The following is a 16,946-nucleotide window of genomic DNA, read 5'->3' as shown; positions in this document are numbered from 1 at the left end:
AGACGTCCAACACAATGCGCAGGTCATGCTGGAGACGAAGCAAGGACCATACACCATAGCAGGAAGCACGCACGTGTTGGAGGCAACCCACAGCACACATGTCCTACCTGTGCTCCCTGGTGACACGTCCCACAATTACCGCAACAGAAGGCACACGTCCCACCCCAATGTGCAGGCAACAACAGAACAGCGTGGAACCTCCAACAATATCGCATTCAAATACACAGCCAGTGTGCATGATTCCTTCATCCTCCGACCGTCCATCATCAACCAGCGAACCCAGGATGGCAACAAGGGAAATGCACAGCCCCTTGGCAAGTTCCAAATGAATACCCCACTCACCTCAACTCCACAACCATGCAAATCACAACTCTGGCAATGCACACGTCACAAAATCACAACCAACATGCACAAGAACATGCCCACCCACCAGACACGACAGAACAACTCACAATGGTTACCTGGCCAAGCCGTGAACATGAGCTATCAACGACATGGCACCTCAGCCACACAACAGCCAAATGTGGGGAGAGGTGGAAAATAGGCATGTGTGAAGGATGCAGTAGTACCATGATTGGGAAAGTACCCAATGCCAAGCGTGGCGGGGATGTACTGGACAGACCGCAGCATGCAGCACACACCCATATCCATGGCGACATATACCTCTGGTGTATGGAGCGTAGTGGACAATGGACGCAACCATGTCACCACAGCCAGTGGGGGACCTTGCGGAAATCTTGCCTGTTATGCCCTACCCTAAGCGGGACCAGAGTGGGATTGCCCGGGGTACGCCACGCCTGTGTATGGGTGTGAATAAGAAGCATGTAGCCCTGGGCGTGGTCCTCTTCCGGAAAGCCCAACGTCTCTGCCAGGGTGGCGCCTCTCACCCCGCCATGAGGCTGACGCCGTCCTCTTGAGCGGAGTTGCCTGCGATGCCGTGCGCCTGCCGGACCCCGGCACGCTGGACCACGAACCCGTCAGGCCCACCCCTGCGCAGCCAGGCCTCACTGATCACCTTTCGACACCGGCGTGTGTCAAGGAGGACCCACCACGTTCCGGCGCAAGCTCCAGGCCCGAGTCCCGCGACCTTGGCAGCCTCCTCAGACTATCACGGCCTCCCCAACACAGGCTCGCTTTATTCCTTTTTCGTGGACGTCCTCTACTGCCGCCTCAGGTCTACTCTTTGGCCCAGTAGGTCCCATATGTGAAACTGTGTCCTGAGTCATGAATGGCAGTGACCCCAAATCCGGGCCAGCGGCAACAGCAACAGGCCCCACCCGATCAGTGAGGCATAGTTCCATATGGGCTTCTTGCAACACGTGGTGCCACTAACCCTGTTCAACGCCAGCCGGCGACACGTGGTGCCACTAACCCTGTTCAACGCCAGCTGGCGACACGTGGTGCCACTAACCCTGTTCATCGGCAGCTGGCGACACGTGGTGCCATTAACCCTGTTCAACATCAGCCGGCGATACGTGGGACCAGGACTACCCTGCGGACCAGTAGGTCCCACATCCAGCACCTGGGCACAAATCACGAATGGCAGGGTCCACACCAGTGGTCGCACAAAGAGGAGTAAGAGGAAGATGCGGCTCAGTCCGGACGAAACCCAGGTCACATACACGTAGGTGTCCGAACACGTGGTGCCACTGAACCTGAACTACGAAGGCCGGTGGGGCTATCCAACCTATGCCGGTGACACTCGGTGAATGGGCCGTGCTGACCGCTGCCTCAGGCCTACACCACGGTTAGGTAGGTCACACATTTGGAACTGAGTCTTGATTACACCATGGCAGTGAACACCATTTAAGGCCTAGGACAAGTCACTACTCCCTTCCCCCATGCGGCCCCATGTGGCCCTGACAATAAAGGGGCCGGGCGCACGTGCCCGTAGCCAGTTCGACATGATATCTACGTGTGTCCCTGTGGTCTTGTTGTATGCATGAGGGCCCTGGGCGCTAGGACATTACAGTGTGCTGTGTACATCGGATGCAAACATGTCACCGCAGGCAGCGGGTTGGAGCTTGGACATGTAGCTTTGTCGTCACCCACTCAATTCGTAAGGGGAGTGGCCAGGGCCATCATACGCCGCGCCAATGTGGGTGTGTGAATGCTATTTGAGCCCCCTGAGTGTGGTTCTGTACTGTGAATGTGCATCTGCATGTGTCTCTATGGCAGTGTGGGTCTCCTTTGTGGGGTGTGGGTGGTCCCTGAGGGTGATAGACACCAACGTATATGTTCTAGCTCGCCTTCCATGGGTTCGGCCCCCACCTGTTGGGCCACCTCCTTTTGGCGTGCTGACACATGGCATTGGGGTGCCATGTGTGGGTGGGGGAAGTGTTGTGTGCCAGCTGTGCTTGCATGTGCTTCCTGTTGTGTGGTCTGTTGCAGAGGCTGTGTTCTCCTCTGAGTAGCTTGTCATGGTGGTGGTTTGTGTGGGATATCCATGGGCTGTTGTAGGGCGTCGGTGTCGACGGTGTGGTGGTCCTCTCCGGCATCACAGATGTGTTGTCTTCTGTGCTCTGCTGGAGGAGTTGTGTGCCCCTCTGCAATATGAAGGGGAGATCCATGTTGACATTGTGTTGACATGTATGTTGGCGCATTATTCTGGTTTACATGCAGACTGTTTGGCAATGTACATTGTGGCTGTTTGTGAGGTGCTGGGTTCTTCTGCGGGACAGTGTAGATTTGGACTTCATGTCGGATGTGAGGTCGTACGCGTACATTTCCATTTCACTGTTTACTGCTCTGTCAGATGTGGTAGGCATGTTTCTGTGCATGTGCGGAGCCAGTTGTTTTCTCTGTTCTGCAGTGTCACTATGCGCATTGTACCACGTTGTCGTCGATGTGGGTGTGCTGTTCTTGCTATGTGTGTGTACTGCAGAGTGCTAAGGGAATGTGGGACATGATCCTGGGTAATTGTGGGTGTGCAGTGTGCTACGCCTCGTTGTGCATGTGTGTCATTGTGCCCATCTCCCCCTGTCCACCCAGTTCCTGTCCGTTACTTTCCCTATTGATGTTGTCAGGTCCTCTCGAGCTGTGTCCGTACTCCCTACTCCTTGCACCATCTCCACACTGATGACTGTGGGCTGGGTTTCCTCCAGCTCCTCCTGTGGTGCTGGACTGCCACCCCCTGTCGCTGTTGCTGCCTTCCTGTAGGCAGCGGGTTTGTACCTGGTTTAGGTTGTCACGTCCTACCGGCGCCTCATGTCCTCCTCCATTGCCCTCCTCGACACTCCGGCTGCATTCACGGTGTTCTGCTTGTGGGTCAGTTGCTGGTAGTGTTTTGTCACCCATTGTTCCTTGCTGGTGGTCTGTGGGGGTTGTGGGGTTCGCGTTGTCCTCTGCGCAGGGTCAGGGTGTATCCATGTTGCTCGGTGCTTAGGCTTGTTTCTGGTGTGCTGTTACTGTGGTTTATATGGTGCATTTTCCCGCAAGACGCGTGTGATTTTCAGGCCTGTGGCTGGCTTTTGCTACTTTTTGTACCGCAATTGGCCTCATCGCATGAATTTTCGCATTCGCGTTTCGCATTTTTGCGACGTGGCGTTGATTTTGACGCTGACATTTGATGCGTTATCTGGTGTCTAACGCATGCTACTGCCTTGTTGTGAATTCCACGTTGACACAGGGTTATTTTCCTGCGATGGGCTGCGATATTGAAAGTTGAGTTAGGCTACTCTTGCGGTACTTATCGCACGTTCTTGTGAAAAGACCCCTTAGTGAGATAAGCCGCTATATCTGCATTCTTTATGTAGCTAGAAAAAAAAAACAGTGATGCAGTCCTCCATATGAGGGTGGGTGATGGTTTTATCGCCGATTAAAAACATGCAATGCTCTTCACCTAGTGAGAACTGAGTTGCAATGTCAAGCCTATAGGCATTGTAGTTTTCTGGTTACAGAAACGAATTTCCTTTTAGGCAGTTCCATGTCACGTGTGGCAGAGTTCACACATTATCAAATGTGCAATAGAAAGGGTAGTAAAAGTGCTGCACAATGATTGCTTATTAGTTCATCACGTAAGTTCAAATATGTGAAATGTGCCTTCTGATATCTCCACAAGTCGTGGATTTGTACGAAGAAAAAACTGAAGTGTTGCATTTAAAATTCCTTCAAACATGCGTGTGCATTGTACATCAAATTACACTACAAAAGGAGATAACATTTTTAATTTACTTTCAAAAATTTCAAGGGACTAAGAGAAGCTGTTCCTTTACTTTGAAAGGCTTTAGGGCACAGGAGAAGATGATTGATAGTGGGTCCCAAAAAGGCCAGAATTTATATAGCACAACCTTAATATAAATGCTTGAGGAAATAATCTCCAACCCACCTTAAAGCTCTGGAGCACATGCACTTTACAGAAGATTCTATGTAACATTCGTATGTATTTAGATCGTTACATGAGCTGTCTCTATAGGCTGTGGAATGGTAAGACATGGACCAGTGTCTCTCTCCAAAAAGAGATATGAAAGTGTCCAGAGCCTTCCTGCATTCTGCATGAACTGATCAAGGTACTGAATTACTTCCTCTGAAACAAAAACCAAAGAGCTGATTGAATGTCTGTTTTGCCCCCTTTTCTAACACTTGTAGTGTGAATAATGCCATGATCAAGGAGGCATGTTTAACTGAACACAGATCTGGGCAGTGGCATCATTTACTGAACAGCCTCTTCTAGATGATACATTGTGGCTCAATCTGAAGTCTCCTGGTTCCTTTCTGGACACTATACTCAGAGGGGAGCAGAAAGAAATCATTAAATAGAGGAGTGGGAATGGGCCTGCTATTCCGCCTAGTGACAGCTCCATTGAAATAAATTCTGGATACTTTGTTTAGATAAACTAGATCATTGGTTCTGAACTACAAGCCTACCCTTGACTTCCCCTACTGGGGTCCCGTCAGGTCCTGAAGACATCTGAGTGGCAGGTATAGACGGTCAGTCCCTAAGGCCCGCAGGGCTTTATTGTCACTCGGACGCCCCCAGGGTCACAAGTGATGCAGTCCCCATTATGTGTTTCTGGTTCTCTCTTCTCCAATTGGAATGCTCCGAGGAAAATCCCACAAAGCACAAGAGCATGGGGAGCTGGAAGGTCATAGCAGAGCACACCCTGCGTTGAACATCCCGGGTCATAGGCTTCCTCTGCCTTCGCACCCTATTCACACATACCTCACCATTGTTTTTTGTATGTGTGGGGGTTCAGAGCTGCCATTTCCACTTTGTAATATTTTGCTACATATGCCTTTTAGGTTCAGCTATTACAATGTAAGAGTCATTTTCTGACCCCTTTTCATAAGATTCTTTTTTGAGCATACAGCGTAACACTACTAATGCAGTCTGATCAGCAATGGTGTCCTTCTCCCAACTTTCTTACAAGCCCAAAATATTGCTTCCTATTGGGGTTTCCTTTCTAGGACACCTGGCGACAATGCCCCAAAGGTGCAGAGCTATTACCAAACACTTCCCTAACTAAAAGTCAGCCCTTTTGACATTGCCAATGCATGTTGTAATTGTGGGTGTGCAGTGTGCTACGCCTCGTTGTGCATGTGTGTCATTGTGCCCATCTCCCCCTGTCCACCCAGTTCCTGTCCGTTACTTTCCCTATTGATGTTGTCAGGTCCTCTCGAGCTGTGTCCGTACTCCCTACTCCTTGCACCATCTCCACACTGACGACTGTGGGCTGGGTTTCCTCCAGCTCCTCCTGTGGTGCTGGACTGCCACCCCCTGTCGCTGTTGCTGCCTTCCTGTAGGCAGCGGGTTTGTACCTGGTTTAGGTTGTCACGTCCTACCGGCGCCTCATGTCCTCCTCCATTGCCCTCCTCGACACTCCGGCTGCATTCACGGTGTTCTGCTTGTGGGTCAGTTGCTGGTAGTGTTTTGTCACCCATTGTTCCTTGCTGGTGGTCTGTGGGGGTTGTGGGGTTCGCGTTGTCCTCTGCGCTGGGTCAGGGTGTATCCATGTTGCTCGGTGCTTAGGCTTGTTTCTGGTGTGCTGTTACTGTGGTTTATATGGTGCATTTTCCCGCAAGACGCGTGTGATTTTCAGGCCTGTGGCTGGTTTTTGCTACTTTTTGTACCGCAATTGGCCTCATCGCATGAATTTTCGCATTCGCGTTTCGCATTTTTGCGACGTGGCGTTGATTTTGACGCTGACATTTGATGCGTTATCTGGTGTCTAACGCATGCTACTGCCTTGTTGTGAATTCCACGTTGACACAGGGTTATTTTCCTGCGATGGGCTGCGATATTGAAAGTTGAGTTAGGCTACTCTTGCGGTACTTATCGCACGTTCTTGTGAAAAGACCCCTTAGTGAGATAAGCCGCTATATCTGCTTTCTTTATGTAGCTAGAAAAAAAAAACAGTGATGCAGTCCTCCATATGAGGGTGGGTGATGGTTTTATCGCCGATTAAAAACATGCAATGCTCTTCACCTAGTGAGAACTGAGTTGCAATGTCAAGCCTATAGGCATTGTAGTTTTCTGGTTACAGAAACGAATTTCCTTTTAGGCAGTTCCATGTCACGTGTGGCAGAGTTCACACATTATCAAATGTGCAATAGAAAGGGTAGTAAAAGTGCTGCACAATGATTGCTTATTAGTTCATCACGTAAGTTCAAATATGTGAAATGTGCCTTCTGATATCTCCACAAGTCTTGGATTTGTACGAAGAAAAAACTGAAGTGTTGCATTTAAAATTCCTTCAAACATGCGTGTGCATTGTACATCAAATTACACTACAAAAGGAGATAACATTTTTAATTTACTTTCAAAAATTTCAAGGGACTAAGAGAAGCTGTTCCTTTACTTTGAAAGGCTTTAGGGCACAGGAGAAGATGATTGATAGTGGGTCCCAAAAAGGCCAGAATTTATATAGCACAACCTTAATATAAATGCTTGAGGAAATAATCTCCAACCCACCTTAAAGCTCTGGAGCACATGCACTTTACAGAAGATTCTATGTAACATTCGTATGTATTTAGATCGTTACATGAGCTGTCTCTATAGGCTGTGGAATGGTAAGACATGGACCAGTGTCTCTCTCCAAAAAGAGATATGAAAGTGTCCAGAGCCTTCCTGCATTCTGCATGAACTGATCAAGGTACTGAATTACTTCCTCTGAAACAAAAACCAAAGAGCTGATTGAATGTCTGTTTTGCCCCCTTTTCTAACACTTGTAGTGTGAATAATGCCATGATCAAGGAGGCATGTTTAACTGAACACAGATCTGGGCAGTGGCATCATTTACTGAACAGCCTCTTCTAGATGATACATTGTGGCTCAATCTGAAGTCTCCTGGTTCCTTTCTGGACACTATACTCAGAGGGGAGCAGAAAGAAATCATTAAATAGAGGAGTGGGAATGGGCCTGCTATTCCGCCTAGTGACAGCTCCATTGAAATAAATTCTGGATACTTTGTTTAGATAAACTAGATCATTGGTTCTGAACTACAAGCCTACCCTTGACTTCCCCTACTGGGGTCCCCTCAGGTCCTGAAGACATCTGAGTGGCAGGTATAGACGGTCAGTCCCTAAGGCCCGCAGGGCTTTATTGTCACTCGGACACCCCCAGGGTCACAAGTGATGCAGTCCCCATTATGTGTTTCTGGTTCTCTCTTCTCCAATTGGAATGCTCCGAGGAAAATCCCACAAAGCACAAGAGCATGGGGAGCTGGAAGGTCATAGCAGAGCACACCCTGCGTTGAACATCCCGGGTCATAGGCTTCCTCTGCCTTCGCACCCTATTCACACATACCTCACCATTGTTTTTTGTATGTGTGGGGGTTCAGAGCTGCCATTTCCACTTTGTAATATTTTGCTACATATGCCTTTTAGGTTCAGCTATTACAATGTAAGAGTCATTTTCTGACCCCTTTTCATAAGATTCTTTTTTGAGCATACAGCGTAACACTACTAATGCAGTCTGATCAGCAATGGTGTCCTTCTCCCAACTTTCTTACAAGCCCAAAATATTGCTTCCTATTGGGGTTTCCTTTCTAGGACACCTGGCGACAATGCCCCAAAGGTGCAGAGCTATTACCAAACACTTCCCTAACTAAAAGGCAGCCCTTTTGACATTGCCAATGCATGTTGTAATATTGGCCCACTTGAAATAGCCGTAGTAGACAAAAAATAGAGTATCCTGAACTTAACTGGAGAACTTTCTCAGAAATCATTGTTTACTAGTGCTCTGAAAACAAAGGGGCAGATTTACAAGGTCTGGCGCATCTCTGCAAATCAGCAGGAATGAGCCAGAACACTTGCAACCCGCAAAACCACCTGTGCGCCACCACTGATGAGCCGCATTTACAATGCGCCGCGCTGTGGTCCATGGATGGGCAGATGCGTGTCGCATCCCCCGCCGGAAATACGGCGCATTGCTGGAGTCGCGTCGCAATCGCGACGTGGCTCCAGCAAGGCTGGGGGGTGCCCTATGCCTAACATGCTGCGTCAATCCTTACGCCTGCTTCAAGCAGGCGCAGGGTTTTGACGCAGCATGGCCGTAAAAGTGACTCAGTGAAATCTTGTAGATTTCACTACGTCACTTTTATGAGACGTACCGGCGAGGGAATGCCCACCCTGAGCTGGAACGCCCACATGAAACCTGACGCAGGTTTCATGTGGCGCAGGGGTTTACAATGTGACGCATCTCCCTAGATGCATCACGTTGTAAATACGGCGCAACATGGCGCATGATTTACGCCGCCGCTGCGTCACAGAAGTGACACAACGACGGCGTAAATGTGTCGCAATGGGCTTGTAAATCTGCCCCTTAATTTGTAGAGAGCTATCAATTCCTGCATATCCAAGCTCAAGCCCTCAGCAATATCAGAATTCATTCAACTGAAATAAGTCTCAAATTTAATTCTTGCCCCAGCAGTCAATTCTTTTTTTCATGTACAAGGTGACCTGGTCAACTGGACAGAGGGGAACATAGCCAAGCAATAGCCTAATAAAATTTTTAAACACTGTGGAGAACTGCAATGTCTCCAAGTAATTGAGCATAAAAGAACAATAACATGGAGTACAGCGGAATGCAGGCCCCATGACTGAAACAAATCTTCCTTTACGATTGCCCCCATTCAGATAGGCGCTCAGAGTGTATCAAAAATAGCCATGCTTGCTGCCAATCTCGAGTATTCTGCACCACACAATAGGCAATATTACATCGAAATCTGTTAGTAGAAGAATTTAGTCAAAAAGTACTTTTAAGGATTCCCCGCGAAAAAAACTGGCACAGTATTATGCACCGCTGAAATGGATAAATGAATGAATTTACAGTCAATGCTTTTGAAAGTCTGTCATTTCCAGCAAGAACCAGGTTTTCCCAGGAGTCCGTGCAGACAAAATAATATTTTTGAAACGTGGTAGTGTGGAAAGTTAGGCAGAGGCTCGTCCCGGCAGGTTTCTCGCCGGTGCTTCTCTAGGTTGGGGGTGGGAGGTGGGAGTTGACCAGGGTGAGAACGTTCAGCAGATACACTTATCTGGCGATGCTACCAGGGCCAGATTGTTGGACACGAGGTGCGCCCTGGGGTGGCTTAATGCATTTTAATCTAGTCAAGGTGTTTTTTTGATAAAATAGCCCTGGTGTGGAAATAAAATGCATGATGTTTAACGTGTGCCTAATTGAGAAATACTTTAATTACCTATAAAAGATGTGAGAGCACCTACTGTGTAAACATGCTGAACTGCAATATTACAAGCAATTGCCTTGCTGTATTCTTTTGTAGCACCCATTTCATAAAGTTAATTCATGTTTAAAGTTGCATTATGTGTGTACATTTAATTTTTCATTCTTTACACTGAATCACACCTTGTACATCATGCAAAGGTGTGTGCTGCACGCTCCCTATTTAACTCTTTTTCATGTTTTTACAACTAACCTTTTGGTATTTACTCAGCATAAAGCAAACGATTTTTCCTTTTAAGTTAAATGGGTTAAAAAGGTGTATGATGTATTTTATGCAGGGCAGTAAAATTTTTATAGATCTTTCTCAATTCAATCTTCTTGCTCTTTTTAGGGCTCATATATCGATTCCGAAGCTATAAAAGGAGAAGTATTAAAAATTGGAAATAAAAGCTGCGAGAACATTCGCTCGAAAACAGGCTCCGTTCTCTGTACGGTGCCGAGCGAGCTTCTGAAGTCCAACAGCGAGCTGAGTATAAAGGTACGGTGGCCGAGCTGCCCTCCGCAGGACAGGAGGGCGCAGGCAATGTCATCTCACCTTTCCACTTGGAATAGAAAAAAAGTTTCAATATTATAACTGGCTGAGTTTCATTTGTTATGTTGTCGGCATCTCAAAGCACAGAAAGGGTAGCTTGCCTGCCGTGGACGTAAGACGTGTGAAATCACTCAACCTTTCAAGGTCATCGCATCCTTCAACGGGTTGCAATAAAGCCTCGGCAGGAGGGATGTCTTGCAACAGAGCGTTCCCAGGAGAGCACACTGAGGAAATGAGCCCCAAACAGTCACGTTATGGGGAGAAATGAAGGGAGTGGCCGAATTAAAATACATCTAATGCATTTCAGGTCACTGCAGTTTCTGGACCCTTTGTGCAGGCTTTGTGTAAGGCCTCGGGGCCACGCGCCTAAGGGACTGCTGACTTTACGAATGTACTAGCCTCGCTGAGAAGTTACAAGTATTCATGGTTTCAGTCGACCAGTCAGACACCTGTGAGGAACACTGCAGCGGTTGTCACTCACCCCTTCATCACACTTTACGAACATTTCCCAAAGCTCCTAGCCCATAGCAGGAATAGAGAAAATTTTCATTTTTCTGAAACAAGTATTTTTTTAATGTGGAATCACTTGTCATTCTTCGACTTATCATCATCATCATAATGCTTTATTTCGGTTATTTGCAAACCATAAAAGACACATAAAATATACAGTACATTATCACAAACAGCCGAACATTTCACCAGGAGCAAATGCAAGGGAAGGAATACATTAACAATATAAGCACAAAGAAAGGACAGAGTTTCACTGGTCCAAGCATTTTCTCAATCTAATGCATAATTTTAAAAACTCCTTGAGTTGGAGGATACTGTCACTGTGCAAAAGCTGCAAGTACAAAAGTGCCGGCCTGATTAGTTTAAAACCAAGTTTTTTTAAAAGAGTTACTAAATATTGTTTGCGTGGAAATTCATAAAATTTACATAAAAAAATAAAATGCAGCATGTCCTGCGGAGACTTTCCGTCGCAGCCGCAAGGTGCTGCCGATTTGTTAAAAATAACACACTTAGGTCTAATAAGCAGGTGATGGAACAGGTTAAACCTAAATCTGGGCAGTAAAAATTTCTCATGTGAGGTCAGAGACCCTTCCAAATATGGCTCGATAGCCACAGTAGTCTTTAACATAACAAACTTCCTCACACTAGGTTTCTGAAGCTCCACTTCTTCTCTCACAGTCCTCCTATCCAGCAGAAATGCTTGTTTAATGGACTCCAGATCTCCCTTTGAAATTAGACGTGGATTGGCAAAAAGTTCAGAACGACCAAGATTAGCGAAGTTTGATTTTAAGTAGCTTAACCAGGGAGAGCTCAATGCCTTGTCCAGAGTCATAAAGTCCTTCACAATTAAATGTGTTAGGGGTATGTCCTCATTTAGCCATAATTTGAGCCAAAAAATCAGGGGGCGTAGGGATACTAAATCACATAAATATTGCGACCCCCAACTCCTCATGTACAACGAGGTTAGACGTACCAATGGGTACACACAGAAGACGCTTCATGAATGAATTTTCTACAATCTGTAATTGCTCTCCTCCAACATACCCCCAGATTTCGCTGCCATAAGATGCAGTTGCCAAGGACTTGGCATTATACAATTTCAGCATAGCGCAAATGGGTTTTTTCCCCAATTTAGCGGCAAAATTAAAAACAGAAGCATTAACCCTCACCATTTCTCCTTTTTTTTTTTCAAAATGAGGTTCCCAATTTAATTTTGTATCAAAGAGAACTCCTAGATAGGAGAATGTTTTAGTTAGGGGGATTATTTCTTCACCAATCCTAAATAGGAAGGGTCTTTTTGGTTGCAGACCAATTTGTAAAACAAATGATTTTGTATTGTTTACCAGAAGGTCTCTATCTCTCATAAATGAATTAAAAACAGTTAGCAAAGATTGAAGTCCCTTCTCTGTTCTAGAAATTAAAACTGCATCATCTGCATAAAGAAGTATTGGAATTCCACGCCTGCCAACTCTTGGGCAGTCAGCACAAACATCCTGTAACACACCATCTAAGTCGTTAATATAAAAATTAAAAAGAAAAGGGGGCACCCTTTCCAATGCTAAAATTATCTGTTACACTCAGATCTTGGGAGTATCTCACGTTGGCTCTGGTATTACAGTGTAGGTCAACCAAAAAATCAACCAAACCGCTATCAACCCCTTTCGACCTCATGGACTGCCACAGCTTTCCCCGATTTACACAGTCGAAAGCGGAGGACAAGTCCATAAAGGCAAGGTGAATGGTGCCTTTCTGTATTATGGTATATTTACTTAATATCAGGAAGAGGTTAAGGCATTGAGTTATTGTTGAGCGGCCTTTGCAAAAACCATACTGCGAGGGAGACATAATATTCTTTTCCTCCACCCAATCTGAAAGTCTTTGCAATACGATTCTTCCTACAATCTTAACCATAGAGTCTATCAGAGAAATGGGTCGATAACAGTGTGGGCTACCCTTGTCGCCCTTTTTGAAAACCCGGACAATTGTGGAGACACCCCATGATCGTGGACATCCTTCTTTTACAGCAGCATTAAAAACAGACTCTAAGATGGGTGCCCAGAAATTAGGATCGGATTTGAATAAATCATGGGGAATCCCATCAGGGCCGGGAGCTTTCCTGCCTGTAAGTCCCAAAATGCCCTCAAAAACTTCGCCTCTGTTAAAAACAATTTGTACACCAGTATTACTACAGGCAGAAGTCATATTTGTGTCCCCTGTACAACAGTATAACTTCTTAAAATGCACTTCCCACTCCTCCTTGGGTATATGACTTTCTAGACCATCTCCCGGATCCTGAGCCAGAAACGGTTTCCTCATAAGGGCCCAAAATCCAGTACTACTTCGAAGGGTGGCAGGATCTAAAATCTCTGACCACGCCTCTTCCCTAAGAGATTCCTTATGTCTAGCGATAATATTTTTATAGGTCTTTCTACACAGCTGGACATCAGCTTTAATCCTAGGTTTTGACGCCACTGCTGCTCTTAGATTTCGGGCGGCTTTTGAACAATCCTGATTAAACCACCTAGGTCCTTTTTTGAGATCCGACTTTTTTACAGGTACTGATAATAGCTGAGACACCTTAACCGCTAGACAATGGAAAGCATTTAGGACAATGTTTGGGAGTGCACCCTCTTGTGTGCATACCGTAATTTCGTCTGCACATGTAACTTTAATTTCATTGTACAACAAATCGGGGGTAACCATAGACCATCTCAACCGACGTCTGCCATCTGTGGTATTCACCCTACCAATAAGGGAGTCTTCTCTTTCTTTAACTATCAGTGGACCCCTCATAAGAACAGTGAGGGGATTATTGTCACTGAATTCATTAGCTTCAATAGAGAAGGATCCCACAAAAGACTGCATTACAGGTGTTAACAGAATAAAGTCTATAAAGGTTGCCCTACCGTTCCCCTCAAATGTCGGGGTATCAAAGCACTTATTAGGGGCCATCAAAGCCATCATAGGTGTTAGGTCCAACTCATTAAGCATGTCGTTGAGGTATTCCCCCTCAATTGAATGCTCGAAATGGAAATTCTCACAGTACGAGCAATTAAGTTCAGTAATCATTTTAAAAAGAGGGTCACCACAGGGATGCACATTAAAATCCCCCACCACCATGAGATTGTGAATACAATCCTTCATAGAGTTACTAATAAAAGTATTCAGTGTTACTATCTGACTAGAGTTAGTACATAAATTAATAGCATTATAAAAATTGACCAGGCCGGCCCTACAGTTATCCCCTATTAAAACTAACCCAATAATACCAGTATGGTTTGTTGTAATTCTCCGAACCTTACAACAGAGTGCTAGAGAAATAAACACAACCAATCCCCCTTTGGGTCTGCCCCTAGTAATCGCTACTGCCGGGACATAATAGGCCTTGTACCCTTCCAGGAAATGATTGCAATCAATTGACCAGGTTTCCTGCAAGCAGATAACTTGGTACTTCTTAATGTACTCAATCCAATTGCAGTCCATCATTTTTGTACCTAAACCCGCAATGTTCCAAGAAATTATGTTGTTTGAATTTATAACAGCCAAGGTACTCTCCATACATTCCATATCCTCTGAGCTCCGATTTACCTGCCCAGCAGATACCTCATGTCAGTCACATGACTCTAATCCCGAGAGGGCATCAAATCTGTTATGAGTTACAATATTAAAACCATTCCCTCTCTGGCTACCAACATTGTATACGTATGCTCCATTGGGAGGCAATGACTGTGAGGGTGTACATGATCTAAGAGGACCAGGGGTCGGTGGATTTCTAATCAGGTGGGAGTAAAAATTCCCCAGAGGACGTATACAAATACTATTAGGAATGTAAGCCAATGCAGCGGCTCTAAGTAAGACTGTGGCAGCATGTTGAGGATGCCTAAAATTGACGATAATACAGTCACCATTAGTAGCCTTACTAGATGGCCCGATCCAACTCACCCTTCTTGTTGTTATTATTTGGTCGGCAAATTTAACGGGAAACCCACAGTTCTTATTAAGCCAAAAGACCGTCCTATTCTTTAAGGAATCATGAGTTTCCTCAGACGCCTGATATGCATGAGGCTCAATGGGAGGGACATTTGTAAGTACAACCACATAAGGTGCACAATCCGGTGGAAGATTGACATGACGGATTTTCTTTACATGACTGTGAGCTAGCATGCCCTCAGGAATTCCAGTAACCCTGGTGTTCTGCGTAATTGGTATGTTGGGATCAGATAGGGCAGGTTCAGCAACAACCAAAGTCTTCTGCCTGTTATTTGGTAAATTGCCTCTACCTGTTCCCATACCCTCCACAATTAATTTATTATTTTCTACATCTGAGTTTCCTGATGCTACAGCCAAATGTGATTTTAACAACCCACCTAATCTTTCCACTTCCAGAGCCATTATATCTAATTTAGATAACAAAGGTTGCATCAACTCAGTGATTTTTGCCTCTATTTTTCCTTCCAGAGAATGAATTAGAAAAGTAAATAATTCCAGATCAATATTAGAACTGGTTCCACCCATGCCACTACCTTCCTCTGGGTCCTTTTGCACTACCCCACTATTGAGAGCTCTGTTACTCTTTCCTGTTCTAGGCTTACAGTTCTTCCCCCCACGCTTAACTTGTACCTTCCTGCACAATCTTACTGGTCTATGGTGGGGTGATGAGAGTGATGTCTCTTCCTCTATTAGGTCAGGTACTATTTCTGGGTGATCTACAATCTGATCTACATATACCTGTACTTCAGTAGTTACGTCAGCCCCACTGCCCCCTTCCTGTCTATCTGTGGCAGCTACAAACACCAAGGGAGAGGGCAACTCTGCAGATAAGGCAGAATCGTTACCTTGCCCTAGAGAAGCTCTGCGGGTATTATTAATTTGATTTACCTTTTGAACAAGATAGTTTTCCATGGAACCAGCCCCCATTACGGGTTTATTAGTCTTCACCTTAGCCATATTATCAAACGCAACAGTAAACCTTGAAACAGTACAGGTTACCGGTGAAATGAAACAAGCGGCTAACTTCTAGTGACACATACAGTTAAACACAATAAAACTCACAATATAGTGAATGAACAAGCTCCACAGCAAATAAGTACAAGGTCCGTGGCCCAGCCCGGTCTCCTCTGGCCTCTGAGGGCCACAGTGGGCCCGCCCTTTGCCCGGGCTTAGCCCGGCGCTGCCCGCGCGCGGACCCGCGGGGCGGTGGCTCACGTTGCTTTTAAGCGCCTCCAGGCCCGAGAGTACAGGAGGCGGGTTCAGGTTCCGCTTCCTGTCCGCTGCTAGGGATCCTGGGAAGGGTAGTCCCCCTCCGCACAGCGGCCGCGTTAGGATGGCGACGCCGGGAGGGAGACAGACGATGGTCGTGAACAGCACCCAGGGGAGTAAGCAGGTGAGATAGAGAGTGTTAGCCTCCAATACAGAGTCAGAATGTCGCCCGCTTTGCCAGGGGCTCACGTTGCTTTTAAGCGCCTCCAGGCGCGAGAGTACAGGAGGCGGGTTCAGGTTCCGCTTCCTGTCCGCTGCTAGGGATCCTGGGAAGGGTAGTCCCCCTCCGCACAGCGGCCGCACTAGGATGGCGGCGGCGGGAGGAGACAGACGATGGTCGTGAACAGCACCCAGGGGAGTAAGCAGGTGAGATAGAGAGTGTTAGCCTCCAATACAGAGTCAGAATGTCGCCTTATCAATATTGTCTGTGGAGGAGAGAAATAACATTATCATTTAGTTCCTGGCCATATATTGCAGCACTCTGGGATCTTCTGATTAATAAAAACACACACTTATGGAAAACATAAATATATTTGAGAAGATGTACCAGTGCCTATTTTATTACATACAGCCGTCGTTACCTTAGTCTGAAGACACGTCATAGCCTCATTATTAGCAGTGTACTCTTTCTAACATACTTCTTTCACTGCTTAGCCCATTTTTCTGATTCTCTGTTTTATGAGCCATTGAATACCTGCTCTCTTTTTTCTCTTATGATGGGCTCTACCAGGGAAACTTCAACCTGGGTGATCCTGAAACATCATTTGATGGGCCTAGTGTCCTCTTCATTGTTTCGCTGTCATGCATGAGGCTACTCCACAGAGCTCCTCATCTGAACGCCATAGGCAGGATCTGTTACCAGGCACCTATTGAGCACAGACCATAGACCACAGGCGGCAATGTTTGGAGTGCCTTCCTTGCCCCAACTACAGACCTTTTATTCATTTCCCCACCTCCTTCCCTCCC

At 46.3% G+C, this 16,946-nt stretch overlaps 1 protein-coding gene across 1 annotated transcript in view; it reads left to right on the top strand.

Moving 5' to 3' along the window:
• The window catches only part of MET (MET proto-oncogene, receptor tyrosine kinase), a 347,052-nt gene that overhangs the window by 287,965 nt on the left and 42,141 nt on the right, over window positions 1–16,946 (top strand). The window contains exon 12 of the mRNA XM_085653147.1: window positions 10,011–10,157. Coding sequence (XP_085509273.1) covers window positions 10,011–10,157 — 147 coding nt within the window. The remainder of the gene's footprint in view (window positions 1–10,010; window positions 10,158–16,946) is intronic.

This window comes from Triturus cristatus, chromosome 4_1, assembly GCF_964204655.1.
Source record: "Triturus cristatus chromosome 4_1, aTriCri1.1, whole genome shotgun sequence".
NCBI classification, from domain to species: Eukaryota; Metazoa; Chordata; class Amphibia; order Caudata; family Salamandridae; genus Triturus; species Triturus cristatus.
Note: the sequence above shows the minus strand (reverse complement) of the source record. Positions and strands in the feature narration are given on the sequence as shown.